Below are 20441 nucleotides of genomic sequence, written 5' to 3'. Positions count from 1 at the left end.
TGGATAAAAGCTAATGTAATGGATGCATGAATACCATGTCTTGTCGTGTCTCTTCCCATTACAAACTGGACTGAAAAGCTGGCCAATCCATTCAGGCTGAATTCAACAGGTGCTTGGATTATTCAGGTAATAGAGCCAGGTCTCCAGTTTGCATTTGCTTTATCACATCAACTGGCACGCATGTTCGAAGGCATGATAAGAGAATAGAAGAGCTATTAAAAAGATTTCAAAAGCAAATTACCCTAAAGAGATAAAGAACAATAATAGATGGAGCCGCAGAGAGAGTGAAAGAGAAAGAGAGAGTGTGTGAGTCTCTGGTGCTCCCTCGCTTCTCTCCCTCCTCTATTTCCCACACACACTTATTACGCACAGACTTGACTAGCGAGACTGTGGCTCTCTCGTCTCTCAGGGAGCAGAGCACAGTAGCGAGGGCAGTCTTCTCAGAAACAGAAAAGCAGCTTGCAGGTGAGTTGATCAATTCCTACTTTATTATTGTTGAACATTGTTTTATATTTCATCAAATGTGAAGGACTTGTGTGTGAAAACAACGCATGTGCAAGTGTGTGGTGTAAGTCTGCATTGATTTGCTGGTTTGCATTTTAGATGTCAAACAAGAATAATGAATGCACTAAATGTATCAAATATTTGAGAAACCCTTCACTTAATTACCAGCACACTGAAATAAATGATGTTTAATTCTATCACTTGACCTTCATGTTTCTCAGTGTTAATGTTCATGCAAAAACTGAAAAGGAAGTTCAAAATAAAATAAAGAATGAACGAGATGAAAATAGAGAAGCAGATTGTGTGTGGTTAGTGGCATCCAACGTCTGTCGTGCTCTGAATGTTTGTCAGCTCAGTTGCAGTTTCCTTTGTCATTTTGTTATAGATTACATTTGAATGCAAGTGGATGTTGAGAGTTAAACTGAGGCAATCCTGGTTTGAGCATGAGAACTATGCACAATGACAAATATACAAAGGGGTCATTTAATCAGTACTTCAAATGAGGAAGTTAGATTATGCTATGTGCGGTGTGTGAGTGTGTGTGTGTGTGTGTGTGTGTGTGTGTGTGTGTGTGTGTGTGTGTGTGTGGTGTGTGTGTGTGTGTGTGTGTGTGTGTGTGTGTGTGTGTGTGTGTGTGTGATCTTATACTTGTTGCTGCTGTATGACATACTTTGAAGTTCTACATTTGAGCTTCATCTGTCCAGTTTCATATTCTCAAACCAACACAGTGTGAATTTCCATATTAAAAGATATATAAAACAGATAGATAATTATACTAGATGTGAACAAAAAAGAAAGAAAGATAGCAAGAAAGAACATATTCTGACCCAAAATGTGAAGAAGAGCTGATTCTTACATTGTCCTTGCTCATTTCCTTGTATGTAAGCACAATGGATAGATCAGTATTGCAAATGAACAGATATGAATGTTCATAATGATAGGACCTCTCTGGATGGCTCACAGACTGAATATAGTAATAATATTCCCTATCTATTGGAATAATGGGGACATCTGATGAAAATGGAATATAATTAACTTCCAAGGAATGTCATCTAATTGTACTGTCGTCTATTTAAAGAAGTAATTCAAAGGATCCCTGAAAATATTTTTTGTGATGGTTTTCCTGCTTTGCACTCCAGGGAGATGACTGAAAAAAATCTCCCAGTACTGTGACATCCGTATTGGAAGACCTTTGTGTTGATGAATCATGAATTGTTCTAGTTAGTGCTATTTATTTTATATGTTCATAACTAATGTGATTCACCTTATGTTCCTTATTTTGCTTTGCCTGCTGCTGAAATCAGTAAAAAATTAGCTGACACTTCAATAAGTTAACATTTGATATTTAAAACAAGAAAGCCTTTAATGAACAATGTTGAGTCTCTATTATGAATAGCAGCTTCTATTTAATAAAAATTGTTGCACATTATGACTTATAGAGATCAAACTGGGAGGGTTAACCGAAGAGAACAAAGAAGTCAAGTGCAATGCGGGTATCAGCTGAAGCCGCCCACAGGGGAGAGAGGGGATGTGGTTTAGTGTCATGACTGGGTCAGGGGGACATAGGCAGCCATTAAGTTCACTGCTTAGATGCTAGTAGAAAATGGCGCTTTAAGATATAACAGGTTGATGCTGGACCTGTGAGAGTTTGTGTTTTTCTACAATAATGTCGAAATGTTTATTGCAAGTCGAAGCATTGTATACGGTACAGCTGTAATGCAGTCATAACAGAGGTGCAGGACAACTCTGACTTTGAATGCAATCCATCATCCCATGTGACCTGAACTCGTTAGCAATGCATGCTGTTAGTATCTATACATATTTCATGTGTCTGCCCCCCCCCCCCCCTGTGTGCCCTCACGTCTGTCACGTGCCGTGTTCCTCTTTCACGCTTCGTCAAGATTCCGCAGCGTCCCTCCACTGGTCAGGACACACACCGGTTACCAGGCAACACACCATCCCACACCGCTTCCCCTCTCTCTTTGGGTGTCTCTGTCAAGGACAAACACAAAGACAGACCCAGACACACGTTCAGAGAAATACAGACAATTATAGATTTGTTTGCACACGCAAAGGAAGTGAGTGAGCCAAGTATTTTTGCTCAATTGAATTGTATAAGGATAAATGAAGGCTTCAGATGTCTAATTGCATTATGTTGCTCTGACGGGTGCTGAGTGCAGGGGGAAAAGTTACTTTCGACATCTGTAGGCCTCTTCAGTATCAGAGTCTTCACAAGTTAATGAATAGATTAATGTACCTATTAGCAGTCTTACTTAAGGAAATCATATTCAATTCCTTGCTTTTTAAAATGTAGAATACTTCTAAAACCTTTTGACTTTGCTTTTCAACCAACCACCAAAAATATCATGTTATTAGAAGTGCATGGTGTCATGCAACACTGCTGAGACCACGCTCTCCACATGTCAGCAGCCTTGCAGAGACGAGGCAAGCGGTTTGGTTCAGTGAGTCATCTTAAGACACTACCATGACTCCTACCAACATTAAGTGGCAGACAAGCTGTGATGGAGTTTTAATGATGTGAATGAATTACAAATTATTTCCTGTATGTGCAATTAGTCTGCAGCAACAGCATTAAAAAAGTTAATTTCTTACCCTGCTAATGATTCAGAGCTTATAACAATATTGGATGTAAGAGGTGCATAACTAATCAGTGTACTGATTGCGTAAACAAATTCAAACACGTCTGTGCATTCCTGACAAAACATTTGATTACTTTAGTTAATAATTGGCTTGAAAAAGAGCAGATTTTCCTTATGTTTATTTCTAAAAAAGACACATCTGGCTGGTAAGAAAAAAGCTCACAGATTGAACACTTGGTATTTGGAGAATGTCGCAAATCAGAAAGCGAGTCCCAGCTGAGAAGTAAATAACCTCATTACTCATCTCCGAGCTCAGATCGTGACTGGTAAAGAGCCCCTGTTCCAACTTCTTCTCTGCCTGCCTTTCATCTCAATACCCAAATTGGGCTCTTTTCATCAGACCACTTACTGAGTAATGGCAGGTCTTGATGGGGCAGGATGAAGCCTATCCGGCTCATCTGCATCGTTTTTGTGCTGGAAGAGAGGAGAAGGGTAGAGAAAGCGATTAAGGATCTCGTTCAAGTTAATCACTTAATATTTCATATCTGTTACGTCCACTAACTGTTGGGTATTACACAAAGATCGACCTGTCCCAGGATGATCCCTCAAAGCATTGTCCTCAAGACCACAAACACAGCTGCAACATTTTGTCATTTTTTGAAAACAAGAAATGGCATTCTCCTGCAGAAAACCTTTTAAAGTAGAGCAGCCTTTACATCCTGTGAAAAACACAGCACTCAGCAGTCATTACAATCCATTACAGTCCTGAAAACCCATTATTAAGATGTATGTTATGTGTTAGTATTAGTGTGTGCATGTACGCCTACATGCGAGTGTGTGTGCATGTGTGTCTGCAAAGATATAAACAGATGTGGTAACACTCACTGTCCTTTTCCATTAGGGAGAACTAATGAGAAGTTTTTGAAAGAAAACAGATGTCAGTAATAAAGTAGAGCACTGTCTAAATGAACAATGCTTTATTTACTGTATAAAGGTATCATACTTCAACATTAAGGTGAATGACTTCCACTGTGACTTTGTACTGAAACCACAGTCTGCACAGTCTGACAGTGATTTGATAAAGTGAAAATGCATGTAAGAAACTTGCATTTTTTTTCCCAGTATTAAATAAGAATCAAAATCTTGTGCTTACATGTGATTCTTGATAAATGAGTGGGCAGGATTGTATATTAATATGGTTTTATTAAAACACAAATGTTTATGCAAAAATAAACAGGAAAGGATTATAGCTGCACTCACACACATGCACTGTTACATGGGAAAAATAAGTAATGCATTTGACTGAGGGCAGACAACCAGAAGGCCTGAGTGAATACACACATACACACAGTCTTATACATTATGTCCCAGGGTTGAGACGAGGTTATTCAGAAACTTCTAGTGACTGCAATACATGTCCATATGTGGACATTCCTCAGCGGCCATTGTTGGAGCGAATCCAAAAAACAATTCTACTGTGAGCTTCTGTGGGTGCTTTTGTTAGACAAAGCAGGACAGTGATTGACAGTGTGAGAGACAGATGTTGTTGATTAAAAAAGTTGAAATGTTTGGTCTCAGTCAGTCAGTCAGTCTGTGGCTCTGTCAGATATAGTGGAGGAGATGTCATGTGCATTTGAGAGCAGCACTTGATACATTAGGAGCCGTGTTATCAGTGTTTGCTCTGGATGAAGTTCAAAGCCGCCAGTCGGTGACAGAAATGTGTCCATGGAACAAAGAAGTGAAGATTAGAAGAGTTCAAAGATTAGAGATGGGGTTCTGGTTTTATGCAGCCCAAAATGTAATTAAAACCTTTCTTTCTGTGTTTTTTTCCCCATTATATAGTCTAATGCTCTTTATTCTCGTCTTCATGTGAAGCCAGCAATTCCACCTCTCTGTTTTGGTCTCTCTCTCTTTGAGGTGATAAGTGAGCAGCTCTGCTCTAAGTCTGGCAAATGTCCCAGTATCCATTACAGTGTTAGAAAATAGACGAGCAAACATTACCCACCACCCGCTGACGCAAAACCCATGTACTACACACTACACACACACTCAAGTGGTCACCCTCATTCCGCCAGGCACACATTAAAAACTCTTGTCCCCATTTAATAAATGAGTATGTTTGCAAAGGACAAATAACACTCTCTTTACAAGGTCTAAGTTAGAAAGAAAATTCTTTTTTTTGTCAAAGGTACATGAGAAGTATTTGCTTAACAAACTAGCAGTAATTATGTTTAAATGTCATTGCATTAAAAACATATGAATGGCCATTATTTGGTCACTGCATATACTTTATTCACATCATTACATTTGCTCTGATCATTTGACAGAGCTGCTCTCATCAGTCAGTGCAAATCTTCAAGACATTTCTGCAGCAACATCAGATCTGATAACATTGAAATCACAGCCAGACTTTGTATTATCTGAGCTGCAGCAGAATGCTACTGTTTACACAGAGTTGCACATATTGGCCTTAGCTAAACAAACTACTGTGTTGGTTCATGGTTTTATTAGAGATAGATTGGAATTCCCATGAGCTGCACTTCTAAAATGGCAGCTTTACTTTTGGTGGCAGTGAAACAACTGAACGTGAACATAATACCATAACATTTGACAGTGATATGTCTCTTTTGTTAAAGCAGGGTCCTTATAATGATACATAATAATAATTGTCTCGGAATTAACTGTTAATAGGACACAGCATATTGAATCCCTTACTCATCAAACAGTGCATGCAATGCTTGAGGCTTACATTTTGAATTAGAAATAAACGTACTAAAATCAGCCATCTTTTTTGTGTGTGTGCTTATACAGTACTGTATATTTTTTTGTAAATGTCGGACCTAATCTTGCAAAGACTATTCCAAAACAACACGATGGGCAAAAAGAGGATGGCGGAATTGGGGGAAGTAAAGTGTTGCAGTCAATGTTTCTGGGAGAGATAAACGAAATTGAAATTAGATCCATTGTAGACAAATGCAAAAATAAGACTTCGACAGATAGTGATGGGATCGACATGACAATAGTGAAAACGACTATTGACTGTATAATTAAACCGCTAAGCTACATCTTTAATCTTTCATTTCAGACAGGTATTTTTCCAGATAGCATGAAAATAGCTAAAGTTATCCCACTTTTTAAAACAGGGGACAAAAGCCAATTTACTAACTACAGACCAGTGTCCTTGCTTTCACAATTTTCAACGGTCCTTGAGAAATAGTTTGTCCAAAAATTTGATAATTTTATTGAAAAAAATGAGTTATTGAGTGAGAGTCAGTATGGATTTAGGAAAAATGTATCTACAGCTTTAGCTTTAATGAAAATAACAGAAGAAATTACAACAGCTATAGAAAGAAAGAAATACACAATAGGTGTATTTATTGACTTAAAAAAGGCATTTGACACCATAGACCATTACCTATTAATTTCGAAATTACATAGATACGGAGTGAGAGGAGTAGTTCTCATTCATAACACTCCGTTCGATGTCTCACTATGGGATGCGCCTCATCGCGGAGCAAACAGAAGCATCAATCTCATTACGCCAATCCTGATTGGCTGGTGATCTTGACGTCAGCGTCAGGGAATTCACCCCCTATAAGTAGCTTGCGCCACGACGCATGCGTCATTCAAACACCTCTTCTCGCTTCAGAGCACATCTCTATAGTAGCCGGACAAGCTTAACGGTCCACAGACTGAACCCAAATATAACCATTTCGGTCGACGGGCGCTCGCCGGCTACTCCTTCTGCTTCGCAAGAAGACGGTAATACTAACGCCAGTTAGTATTAAAATCGACCTCGCCGTTTCTTTCCGCGGAAAGTAAGGTAAGGTTTTGATTTTTCTCAAGCTAGCTACGCACCTGTTGCTAGCTAGCTTCCCCTTACTACCGACACCACGGTAGCGAGGACGCTTTTCTTTTTCTCTCTCACGGAGGAGAAAAGGATTAGAAGTATATTGACACACCAGTCAATATTCTTTGAGAACAAAGGACCCACACCGTCCCTTTTTCTCCGGATTAAGGACGGGTTGGTAACACTTTTTCTCTCAACAACGTACCTGTTACGAGCGGGTCCTCTCCACGCCACCAGGCGAACAAGATGGACGCCTCTCCCCCTCACACCAGAGGAGTCAGGGACTCGGAGGCTCGGTCATGCGGCTGCGGGTTGCAGATAGCAGGCACAGACTCACACCAGGTCTGCTCGTCCTGCCTCGGGCTGGAACACGCCCAGGAGGCTATCGACAACCCCGGCTCGTGCGGGCATTGTGCCCGTTTCATCCGAAAGAGCCTCCACCGACGGCTAGCACACCAAGCTAGCTTGTTGGAACAGGACTCCCTCATGTCCACTGATTCGCCGTTTGGCAATCAAGACACGGGGGCGTCCGCCGCAGAGACTGAGCCCCTCACTGTGTCGGTCTGGGACTCACTAACAGCGGCAGCTGCGGAACCGGGATCCCACGCCGTGTCAGGCCGGGACCCGGTGGCGGCAAGAGACGCGGGAACGGAGCCCCACGCCTCACCAGGCGGGAGCTCCCGGCGAGACCTCACCATGGTCTCGCCCGCAGAGGCTCGGCCTGCTCCGCATACCGCCGATGGAACTGCTGGTGGCAGCCCACCTCCTACCGAGGATGGGCCCGTCACCAAGCAGGAACCCCACGCTGCCAGCGAAGGTGGACCGTTTCCAGTCGACCATGACTGAACGGTCCTACAGAGCCGCAGCGTTGTCCGCCAGGGCTCTGAACGTTTCCTCACTGCTAACCGCATACCAAGCGGAGCTCTGTGAGGATATGTTGAGTAATCCTGGACCGGCCGTTCTGGATGAGTTGGCCGCGGTCACAGACATTTGTCTCCGTGTCCAACGCTGCGCCGTCCAGGCCACGGGCAGGAAAGAGCTAGATGGCTCAACCTCACCAACCTCCCAGACCGGGAAAAGGAGGATGTGCTTGACATGCCCATCGTTCCCGAGGGGATTTTCGGCTCCGCTCTTGCCTCCATGCAGAGGAGATGCGAGTCGAAAAAGAAGGAGGACGAGGCCCTCCACCTCTGCCTCCCTCGAAGGGCCCAGCCGCTGCCTTCGCAGCGGCAGCCCTTCGTCCAAGCTGCCCCGAACCCTGCTCGGTTCAAAATACCGAAAACGCAGAGGTCGCAGTCCGCCCCGAGTCCCCAGCCCAGGCAGGGGACGAGGGCGAGCTGGCCTAGAAAATCTCCGGTTCCGGCTGCAGCCCAGGCACAGCCAACCCAGAATTTCGGCCAGCAGTCGAGGAAGAAGAAGCGAGCGGCGTGACAGCCCCTCCTTCTCCCCTCTGTGACAGAGCTGGAAGTCTACGGTTCCCCAGCTCTAAATGTGTTCCCGCCACCTCGAGAGATGCCTCAACACCATCCTCAAGTCCGCATAAACACATGTCACACACTTATTGATTTTTCTGTCATAAAACATTTTCCGCTGACGCATCCAGGCTTCGAGCCAAGGGCGCAGCTCGAAAAAATGAAAAGAAAAACAATAAAAACAATAAACAGTCCGTCAACTGTTCCCCTTCTGAGAGCAGCTACGGCCTCTCTCAAAGGGCGGACAATTGACGGGTTTGTGAAGGCACCACCGTCACGCGCATGCGCAGTGCCGGCTGGAGCCGTAAGGGCACCACCACCACACGCATGCGCTGTGTCGGTGGGGATTGTCGAAATGGGGCACCACAGTGCTCAGACACTGGAGGGCCCCATAACACAACAAATAGAGACTCAGAGGGGAAGAGATGTGACATCTCAGCTGGCTCTAAGGAGCATACAGCGGGAGATGCTCACGACATCTGCTTGGGTTTCTCAAGACAGTTACACGGAGCTACAGACTCCAAGTCACCGTCACCGCCCCCTCGCTTCTCAGGCATTCTGCATTCGCAGGCCCGAGGAGAGTCAGCCCATATTCTGGAGAGAGAGATTCTCTCACTCCTAGAAAAGAGGGCTATATCTATTGTACCCGCCGAGCAGAGTCAGGGCGGCTTCTATTCCAAGTACTTCCTCGTTCCCAAACGGGGAGGGAACGGAATTCGGCCAATACTTGATTTGAGGGCTCTGAACAAATATCTAAAAATATATAAGTTCAGAATGCTCACTCACACATCTCTGCTGCGGCTCGTGCGACAAGACGACTGGTTTACATCAGTCGACCTGAAAGATGCGTATTTTCACATCCCAGTATATTACCCACACAGGAAATATCTGAGATTCGCATTTCAGGGGATCTGTTATGAATATGAGTACTCCCCTTTGGTCTGTCTCTCAGTCCAAGGGTGTTTGTACGATGTACGGAAGCCGCGATAGCCCCGTTAAGACAACAGGGTATTCGCCTGGCGACCTACCTGGACGACTGGCTGCTTCTCGCACAGTCGGAGCAGGAGGCTGTTACGCAGACAAATGTCCTCGTAAAGCACCTGCTCAACCTGGGTTTCATAATAAACACAGAGAAGAGCATGTTGTGCCCCGCGCAGACTATACGCTTCCTGGGTTTACACCTGAACTCGGTGCCCTTTTCGCTTGTCAGCGGAAAGAGTGAAAGCTTTCAGAGCTTGTCTCGCTCTTTTCCAGCTGCGCAAACATGTTCTCTTCAGATCATGCCTGCGATTGCTGGGGCTCATGGCGTCAGCCATCCTGGTCGTACGACTGGGACGCTTACACATGAGGGAGTTTCAGCGCTGGGTGGCCGCCCTAAAACTAAACCCCGAGAGTGATGGTTACTGTGAAATGCGTAATGGCACTGCGCCACTGGCTGCACCCGACTTTTCTAGTACGAGGTGCGCCTATGGGTGCTGTCCTTTCACGGAAAGTGGTCACCACGGACGCATGTCTGACAGGTTGGGGAGGTATTTATGAAGGTCGCCCGGTGAGGGGTCTCTGGAGCAGAGACCTCCAGCGGGCGCACATAAATTACCTGGAGCTTTTAGCGGTGTTTCTCACCCTAAAACGCTTTCTGCCTTTCCTCAGGGGACATCACGTCCTCGTGAGGACAGACAATACGACCACAATATCGTATATTAACCGCCAAGGGGGTTTGCGTTCTCTCCAGTTACACACACTGGCGCGCAAACTGATCCTATGGAGCGGTAGACGTCTCTTCTCTCTGAGAGCGACGCACGTACCGGGAGTGATGAACCTCGGGGCAGATCTACTGTCCAGAGGTATACCACTTTATGCAGACTGGACTCTACATCCAAGGATTGTGAGCCAGCTGTGGGTGCGTTACGGCAGAGCCGCGGTGGATCTGTTCGCATCGAAAGACAATGCTCAGTGTCACCTGTTCTTTTCGATGCGCGATCTAAATGCACCGTTAGGCGTGGATGCACTCGCGCACGATTGGCCCCCGGGCCTTCTGTACGCGTTCCCACCCCTGGCTCTGATACCCCCAACTCTGGCCAGAGTGAGAGAGCAACGCCACACACTTATCCTGATAGCTCCGCACTGGCCAGCTATGTCGGAGATATATCAGCTGCTGTGCGGGCAGCCATGGCAGCTCCCACTACGCAGGGACATACTGTCCCAAGCGGAGGGGGGCGATCTTTCACCCACACCCAGAGCGCTTGGCTCTATGGGCCTGGCCCGTGAGTGGTACAATCTGAATACAGTGTGACATGAAGCTGACCCTGGCAGCTGCCAAGCGAGCCAGTGGCACTCATGCACTATCTGTACAGTCTTCATGCACTCAGTTCGCCCCAGGGCAAACAGAGTGTGGTTGAAGCCTGACCCTGCCTTTATCTTAAGGCGGTTGGTTCAGGTACCACATTTGACATTGAGGCATCCTCCCCGCCACTGTATTCCTCCGGGGAACAGCGGCCGGATTTGCCGTGTCCAGCCCGTGCTTTATGCACATACAGGGACAGATCTAGGGTGCTTCGTCATAATGACCAACCCCTTGTGTCCTGGGCTAACCCTTATAAGGGCAAGCCTGTTACTAAGCAACGGCTCTCCCACTGGTTTGTGGAAGCAATTGCTTTGGGGCTCATACGAATCAGAGTTCGCAGGCACCCTCGGGTCCGCGAGCTCTTTCGACTCAGGGTCTGGCTGCATCCTGGACTCTGTCCAGGATGTCTCCCATCCAAGACATTGGTGCAGCGGCGAGCTGGTCCTCGCCGCTCACTTTTGTCCGCCTCTTAACAGGCTGGACGTTCTGCTCCCAGTGTGACTCAAGCAGTGCTGGGCACCTGGTTGAGTCAGAGCTCTACCTGTTAAGTTCTGGTTGGTTTGGTGATTTTCGAGATAAGCTCGTCTGACAATACGGGAGCTACAATTATGAATGAGAACTATAGGTTACTTACGTAACCCCAGTTCTCAGAGTAACATGAAGTGAGATGTCTCACCAGACGGCCCTCCTTGCTATGGTGAAGCGAGAAGAGGTGCTTATTTTGAATGACGCATGCGTCGTGGCGCAAGCTACTTATAGGGGGTGAATTCCCTGACGCTGACGTCAAGATCACCAGCCAATCAGGATTGGCGTAATGAGATTGATGCTTCTGTTTGCTCCGCGATGAGGCGCATCCCATAGTGAGACATCTCACTTCATGTTACTCTGAGAACTGGGGTTACGTAAGTAACCTATAGTTCTAGATTGGTTAAAAAGTTATTTAGATAACAGACAACAATATGTAATTTGCTGGTAGTACATCGGAGTGTATGAACATAGAATGTGGTGTCCCGCAGGGCTCGGTTTTAGGGCCTACATTTTTTATTTTGTACATCAATGACATATGTGAAACGTCAACATTATTGCAATTTGTGTTGTTTGCAGACGACACAAATGTATTTTGTTCAGAAGATGATTTAAACATTTTAGCAAAGTGTATTGGACATGAAATGGTCAAACTTAAAAGATGGTTTGACGAAAAAAGTTAACCTTAAATTTGAATAAAACGAAGTTTATGGTTTTTGCTAATATAGAAACAAAGATGAAAAAATGTCACTGTCCATTGATGGAGTTTTTATTGACAGGGTTTCTGAATTTCGATTCTTAGGTGTGACGCTGGATGATAACCTGACATGGAAATCACACATAGCACACAACGAAAGTGTCTAGGAATATTTCTGTTCTAAACAAGGCAAAGTATTTGCTAGATTACAAGGCATTGAGAATGTTGTACTGTTCACTCATTTTGCCATTTTTCATTTATTGTATAGAAGTGTGGGGCAACACGTACATGAGCAACATAAAGCCATTGTCAATATTACAGAAAAGGGCAGTAAGAATAATTCATAAAGCTGACTCAAGAGAACACACCAACAGACTGTTTTTTAAGTCAGGACTCTTGAAACTCAAAGACATAGCTGAGCTGCAGACATTATCAGTAATGCACAGGGCAACAAGCAGAATGTTACCAGTATATTTACAACAGTTGTTTGTTTTTGGATCAGACAAGGAAGACCACAGAAGGAAATTAAATGTTAAGCATCCTTATGCAAGGACTGCTCTTAAGCAAATGTGTATTTCGGTGGTTGGTGTAAAATTGTGGAATTCTCAACAAAAGGATCTAAAGAATTGTATATGTATTTTTCAGTTAAAGATATTGTATAAATTAAGAAAGATGGGACTATATGAAGCAGAATGTGAATAAGTCTATGTACTCTGGTCCTGCATTGTTAAATGTTTTTGATTGATGTGATGTCTGTTCTTTATTTGCAGGTCCCATTGTTATTGTTGTTATTGTTATTATTATTATTATTATCATGCGCCGCTTTCCACCTTCTTCTCCAGTAGGACTCAGATGAGGGTGTTGCACTTTTATTTTCCTTATACATGTGATGTTTTGGTGTTGTTGTTTTTTGTTGTTTTGTTTCTTTCCGTTAACCGTCAAGTGGGAAATAAGTATTTTTTTGTGTTTCTCTTAGATACTTGTTATGTTTGGCTGTGAAATATTTTTTTATTATGAAGGGCAGACCATCTATTTGTATTTATTTCGTTTTTTTTAGAAAGGGGCAGGTCACATAAGATTGTATTCTTCTCCCTGCTCCTTTTCGCTCAATGGTGTTTTGGTAGAGTCATGTTTTGTTGGCAATTATTGTACATTTGGTTTTGCGTACCATGAGCAGGACAAATAAAAATGAAATTAAATGAAATATTTCTGCCCTTTTAAGGACCAATTTCAGTATTATACCATAAAGTAGTGTGTTTCTTCACAGTGTAAATATTTTGGCCAGTTGCCACTACTTTTTTTAGACTGTGAGAAGTTTAGAATAGTTGTTTAAATTAAGTTAATGTTGGGATAAGATGTTTAGTTTTGATGGTTAGGGTTGGTTAGGTTGTGTTTGTGTAAGGGAACTGTCGGACTTTTACAAAAAAACAATGTTTCCTGGTGCTACAAATTAAGCCTGAGTTGTCAGTGTACTGATAGGCCAAAGTTAGATAGTCTTTCTTAGTCTGGAGATACATCTTTTAAATTAATCACAGATAATTGGAAACATATCAGAAAATGAAAAAATTGTTTAGACACAAAAATGGAGAGTTTAAACAGATGTTTATGTAGACACTGCAGGACAGTCTTCATTGGCTGCTTATTCATTATTTTTGTATCACCTCCTATAAACTAGTGCCAATTCAGTGACTTGTGTGATTTATATGACTTTTGTTTTGTAGTTGAGTTATCATTATTTTCCTTTCTCATGAAAGTTCCTGTCTGTATCCAAAAATACTTTAAATACTTTGCATTGGTGTGTTCCAACGTTTACCATATTAATACATAGATGGAAAAAATAGCTCAGAGGCCATGATAGCACATGGATGTAATCCTGGGCCGAAAAAATGCACTGATAAATACACTGTCCACATTTTTAGTCAAAAGAGTAATGTTTCCATAATTGGTTTGGTTATGGTGGTTGTACTTGAATAGTTGTGCAAATTAGGGTTGAATAATCTATCAGAGGGAATGTATTACATCAACTATACGTAAATCATTCATTTGTATATAAGCAGGGCTGTGCAACATCTGAGACTGCAGGAAATCCTGTGCTGATTAATAACTGTATTTATCATTTCTGTCCGCTAGGTGTCACTACAGCCAAAGAAGACGGTGATGAAGCCAACGTGATGCCATGGACCAACAAGAATCAGCCACACAGACAGAAAGCTATTTAACAGCCATCACAGGCATTAAACCAGCAAGGCATTCTGCAGATTTGGGACTTTCAGTCAGTTGCATCTTTTTTCAAAAGATCAAAGTTGTTTAAAGAACTTCTAGCAAGACATTTTAGGGATATTGTACCAAGTGTGAATGGGGTTACTTGTGTGGTTGAGTCACAGGAAAGTTACAAATATATATTTTAAGCTCAGTAAGAACAGCAAACAGTCAAGTAAATGAACAGCTAAGGCAAAGGACATTTTGGGCGACGGAGGGATTACATTGGACCATGGAAACATTGAGGTTAGACTGCATGCGCCTTAATAAATGGAAGCACCTAAAACACCCTGTGCAGGTGTTTAATGTGACGACATTAAATGTGAGACTAAGGCTGATAATGTAAATGTCACAACCTCTTTTCAAGCGTATAACTAACAAACAAAAAAAGTGGCAATGGTTCACATAAAGCTCCAGCGGTGACGTCATCAGATTGTCTCCAGTGAAGCACCAGCGATAATGTTGTCACAAGTGGTGCTGGGTGTCACCCTGACCCTCCTCATCATCCTGACGATCGGTGGTAATGTACTGGTGTGCGTGGCGGTCTGCGCCTCCCGACGCCTCCGCTGCCTCACAAACTGCTTCATCGTGTCGCTGGCTGTGACAGACTTGCTGCTCGGCCTCTTGGTGCTCCCCTTCTCCGCCCTCCACCAGCTCACCAACGACTGGCCGCTCGGCCCCATCTTCTGCAACTTCTACATCTCCATGGATGTGATGCTGTGCACCGCCTCCATCCTCACCCTCCTGGCTATCAGTGTGGACCGCTACCTGGCAGTGACCATGCCTCTGAGATACACCTCACTGGTGTTGCCATGGAGAGTTGCTTTGGCCATGGCCGGTGTTTGGACAGTGTCTGTGGCTGTGTCCTTCTTGCCCATCCAAATGGGTTGGAACACTGTTAATGGCACGGTGCAGAACCAAGGGCCTTGGGCTCCAGAGAGAAAATGTCGTTTTGAGCTGAACAGACCCTACGTGCTGACTGACTCTCTTCTCACCTTCTACCTGCCTCTGGTGGCTATGTGCTGGACCTACCTCCGAATACTTCGCATTGCACGGGCACAGGCCAAACGCATCATCAGTGCCCGACCCACCTGCATCACGAGCTACAACTGCGGTAACAATCCTTCCACCACTACCACTGTGGTCTCCAGTGTAACAGCGGTGGCTCTGCGGGAGCACAAAGCCACGGTGACCCTGGCCGCAGTGATAGGGGCTTTTGTGGTGTGCTGGCTGCCATATTTCATCCTGTTCACAGTGTTGGGCCTAAAGGAGCACCCGGACCCAAGCACAGTAGCAGCATTTCCAATTGTGTTGTGGCTGGGTTATGCCAACTCAGCCCTCAACCCTATACTGTATGGAGCCATCAACAGGGACTTCAGGTCAGCATACAACCATCTACTGAGATGTAGATGCCCCACCTACATTGGGTGGAGGAGCCGGCAAGTGTCTCCCACTTTAACAGCAGGTAAAGCATAAGAAATGTTTTAGTTTGCCTATCAAATCTACACTTTAAAGTTCTTCAGTTTAACAGTCGTTGGGTGGACGTTAATTCCTGAGGACACATAGAATCCATTATATGTTCTCAATTTTTAGTATTCCGTTCTCTTTCCCCCTCTCAGCCAGAGAACATCTTACAGAGGTGACACTGCTGTGCGACCACAACCTAACCACCTGCAGGGCCAGTCTAACAGAGCCCAGCTTAATGCTTCAAGAAATGAACAGTGGGACAGCCACAGCTACTATTCAACTTACAAATGGCACTGCAGCCACAGATGTCAATGGGAATGAAAGGTACATTATTATTATTTAGCTTGGGGCTGGGCTACATGGACAAAATCTTGTATCCTGATATATTACATATCTCAAGTATAGCACTTTGTCTGGCATTTTAATAAATAGTCTAAATGAATTAACCACTAAAGGGTTTTTTGTATAATCCTGTTTGAATTTAATTATAAATGTAAGAGAAATTTGAACTTTAATCTTGGGAGGATCTTCCCTCACAATATTTCACATCTCCCTTTTAGGTACCTTAAATTAGTGTTTGCTTTTGAAATTATGAATCATGATATCTTGATATATGATTTACTCACGATATGATCCCATTGAAAGACGATAAATTGTCATATTGTAATTTTGCCCATCCACAGTTCAACTAGATTCATCTGATGCGTCATGACTCAAACGTAAAATGAAAAGAATCTGACATGATGCAGTGAAATTGTAACATAAAACTCAATGACTAAAAATCAATGAAAATTGACCTGTTACACCAGGGGGGGAGTACATCAAACATGTATGTCTTAGTGTGTAATTGCACTGGTTTGTCTTACTTTCAAACACAAATAATCTGAATAAGTCACACAAACACTCCTCTAATCTTTCACTCTATGAGCGCAGGTCGTGCTGAGCCTGTGCTGGTGAGGTGTGCTGTGTTCATACTGTGGTTGCAACCAAGAGCCAGATCCATCCACCATAAGAGGAAGAGCAACAGACAGTCAAAAAGATAGACAGAGATTTACAGTCTTTCTATTTGGAAGCCTTCAGTACTGCAGTAGAAGCTCCGGTAATTGACGACGTAAGTAAATATAGACACAGACATCTCTACAACCCCCACAGAGCAGGTCATGCCCAGAACAAATTAACTGTGACACACAGACCCACGCTGCAACAGGCCATATGGCATTATGCTTATTAGGCCAAGAAATATGCTTTCAGCTCAGAAGTACATTATCCAGTTTCACATCCTGCTCACATGTCTTTGTTCACACTTTGTGAACAGTTTCGACTAAGTGGTTTGCTCTTTGTATGTGCTGCTTTGTAAAGTGTGTACTAGTTTAACTAGAGTTAAAGCAAGTCATTTTTTTCTTCAAGATTACCAAAACATTGTAAGGCTGCCTGGTAAAAGCTGTACTCAATGTTCAATACATTGTAACTGAAACATTAACACTTTCCAAACCTTTTCTAAACATTTTTAAAAAAAACAATGAGGCTTGAATGTAACTAGCATCGTGAATCATCTTTTACAGTTTGTTACTTTAACTATTTTTTTCAAACTTTCATTTACTAACAATAAAAGCTATTTTATTTATTTTACTTTATACCTGCTGGAAAAACTATAAAATTGTTGTTTACAGAATATACTTCGTAAAAAAAAATTGAATGGGTACAAAACGTTCTGTATAACCTCCTGTACCACCCATCCTACCTCCTAAACACTACTGTGCTGCCTTGATTTGTTTGCGATTGTTGATGCAGAAAACTGAGTAGGAGCTAATCCAAACTAAGCACAGTGGTTTAGTGAATGATTCTTTCATCCCTGCATTTTGTACACCCAAGGTGATGAATCCTCTTGATTTGTGTGTCCCTTCTACCTGTCAGCAACCACTTCACCACCAATTCAACAACAACAATTGGAGAAAATTGGACCTCATGTACACCACACCTCATCAGCAGGCACACATTTCCACACACAGCCGGCCTCTACTCGTTCAGGACCGAACAAAGATGACGCCTCCGTGGATGGATCTAAGGGAATCTTTTCACCTCAGCCATCACACAGGGTGACACATGATATACTCAAACTAACTCTGGATAATATTGAAGCTCTGGAGGACCGATTGAGACCTGCTGATTAACTTATTGCTCATTAATTGTATGAACTATATAATTTATGCTGACTCAAGAGTGCACTCCAGTGGAAACACAAAGTATAACAACTTTAACCTGGAAATACAAATGGGTGTTTTACAAAATCAAAAGAATGGAAGATAAATAGTTGATAAATAGACCATTATTAAACTTACCATTTCATGTCAAATGTGTTGAAATATACGACATGTGTATGTATAGCATACAAATTAATGTTACGTGTCTACTTTTTGAATACAGAATGTGTCTTTATTGTTGCTCAGTCAGTGGCATAACGCTTGCAAGTGTATGTATTGTATGATATTGTAAAGGTAATTGAGGACTGGACGTTATCCGTTACTCAAAAATACAAAACTGCAACCATACTGTACCAATAAAGGGCAGCTTCAATAAACAATCTAATATATGCTTCCATTTTGGAGGCAATACAGATGGACTGTAGATAAGTATGGATAGGGATTATCATGTGGGATGATGTAGAAAACACTGTATGAGTGGTAATATGAGAACATTGGAAACAATTCATCACAGCTGTCAGCACACATTGCCTCGAACTATTGCCACATTAACATTTAACCTTCTCCATACTTCAAGCTATTTCCTTTGAGGACTGACACAGAAGTGCAAATAATATCCATCTGCATGTAAGGTAGCAGCTGTACACAAGTGATAGAAGGATTTTTACAAGCCATTAAACCACATGGAAACACTTACTTGGTATTTATAACACCTAGGGTAGCTATTCTTTCAATTTAGCTCAACAGATTTTACTCTTACCCCTCCCTCCTGTTTGCAAGGAAATGCTCTATTTCATGTACAATTAGACTATAAACGTTAGTGACAAAACACACAGCACAAGGTCAGGAACACTTGTGTAAAGCACTTATACTGTTAGATTTGGTGGAAACAGCTCTGTCTTTAATTAGAGCTTTCAATCAATCCTGCATTCAGTTATTCTCATACACATACAGTACTACACTTGCCTTAATCATATAGGGATTGTTGACATAAGGAATCAGCAGTGTTCAAGGGAGAACTTGCCATTTTAAAATGCCATTTAGTAAATGTGATTAGATACATGTTTCAATGCAATTCTCCACCATTCTCACTTTGACCCACATAAGTCTGTGTTGTACTACATAATGAAGAATGCATTTTATTACTGTACCCCTGTATTGTTTGTATGGTTGTTTATCAGCAGGGTAAGAGGAAAAGTAGTAGCTGATTTTCATAAAAAACGTTGTGCGAGAGTGTAGCAAGGGCCAAGGAAGAACCAATTAAATGTATCTATTTAATAAAGAATCTATAATAATAACTATGAATATGTTATGTTACATGTTACATTTGTGAAGATGTTAGTAGTATGAGATAAGGCCTTGACTAGGGTCTCCACTCTCTAAGATCCATTGTGCCATCATGTTTGTATCACTATATTACAAATACCTATCACGCTACCAGACAACACATTGTAGCGTCACCCAAATGCTGCATACTTATTACCCGTATCAGAAACATACCATTATGTCCTTTCTCAGGCTTTTGTTAATGTGACCATATCAGGATGCATCGTTACAGCACGGCTCAGCATAGAACACAAACAATAATTCCTAACAGAGGGACAAAAACTGTTATTTTTGAAGATACCCACTTGCCTTGGCTGTAGATGTACAGACTGTTGAAGCCTCTAAGACATGGCTGATTGTTACAATGCATTTTTGCAAAGAATAAGTACTAGATCTCATCCCAATTTCTTACAGTGAAGCAGCGCAAGAAGGGACTTTTGAGGAGGAATGATTACCCACTCTTTCCATGTACTGAGTATTTTATTAACATCATAACAACATTGTATAATTTAACTGCCCTTTAAAGGGCCTTTTCAAACATCTGACTCAGAGAAGAAGAAAATGACGAACAGATGCAGTAAATATTTCTTAGTTGGGTTTTTCATGGCTAGGAAGCAAGGTATGTAAATAACTCACAGAGTTGGTCTTATCTGCACTCCGTCCTCTCTAACTGAAAGACATTTATTATACTTTTATCTCTTTGAGTCCCTCTATTCCTTCATAAACATGATGTGTCCCCTGGTAATTCTGGTCACTTGCTACCCATCTCCATCTCTTGACCATTGACAGCTCAAAGTACATGAAAACCATTCATCATTGCTTCCTTAACATCAGATTAATGTGGGGGAAACAAAACATATGGACTTTCTTTCTCTCATTCTGTCACTATAATGTACACACACACACACACACACCCACACACACACACCAATACAGTACACACAGCCGGCTAGCTTTGTATAAGCTATCAATCATAGATATTGTCATTATTCAACTCTGTCATCGACAAGCCCCTCTACTTCTCTTTCTCTCCAGTCTGACTCGCTCCCTTCTTCCTTTCCTCTATTCCGTCTCTCCTTCTCTCTCACAGACATACACACACACACACACACATACACACACACACACACAAGAGAGGGAATCATGAATCATAAATCTTATGAATGCCATCTAAAGACTGCTCAGTGCTATGAAAA

General features: G+C 42.7%; 1 protein-coding gene across 5 annotated transcripts; it reads left to right on the top strand.

Annotated features, from left to right (window-relative positions):
* Positions 1-361: 361 nt before the first annotated feature.
* LOC117555795 (histamine H2 receptor-like) lies at positions 362-19217 on the top strand. 5 transcript variants are annotated; one of them, XR_004570443.1, is made up of 4 exons: positions 362-465; positions 14123-15716; positions 16652-16829; positions 17633-17845. XR_004570443.1 is itself a non-coding variant. In XM_034230773.1 (4 exons), the coding sequence occupies exons 2-4, from the start codon at positions 14711-14713 to the stop codon at positions 16659-16661; spliced, it is 1188 nt and encodes a 395-aa protein (XP_034086664.1). In that variant the 5' UTR covers positions 362-465; positions 14123-14710; the 3' UTR covers positions 16662-16792. The 5 variants fall into 5 exon arrangements, 4 of the variants coding, with proteins under 4 accessions (XP_034086664.1, XP_034086666.1, XP_034086665.1 ...); XM_034230773.1 differs by lacking the exon at positions 17633-17845 and adding an exon at positions 15871-16042 and having other exon boundaries at positions 16652-16792; XM_034230775.1 differs by lacking the exon at positions 16652-16829 and having other exon boundaries at positions 17633-19217.
* Positions 19218-20441: the final 1224 nt, after the last annotated feature.

This window comes from Gymnodraco acuticeps, unplaced genomic scaffold (assembly GCF_902827175.1).
Source record: "Gymnodraco acuticeps unplaced genomic scaffold, fGymAcu1.1, whole genome shotgun sequence".
Classification (NCBI taxonomy): Eukaryota; Metazoa; Chordata; class Actinopteri; order Perciformes; family Bathydraconidae; genus Gymnodraco; species Gymnodraco acuticeps.
The sequence above is the reverse complement of the archived record's forward strand: the minus strand, read 5'-3'. Positions and strand labels throughout refer to the sequence as shown.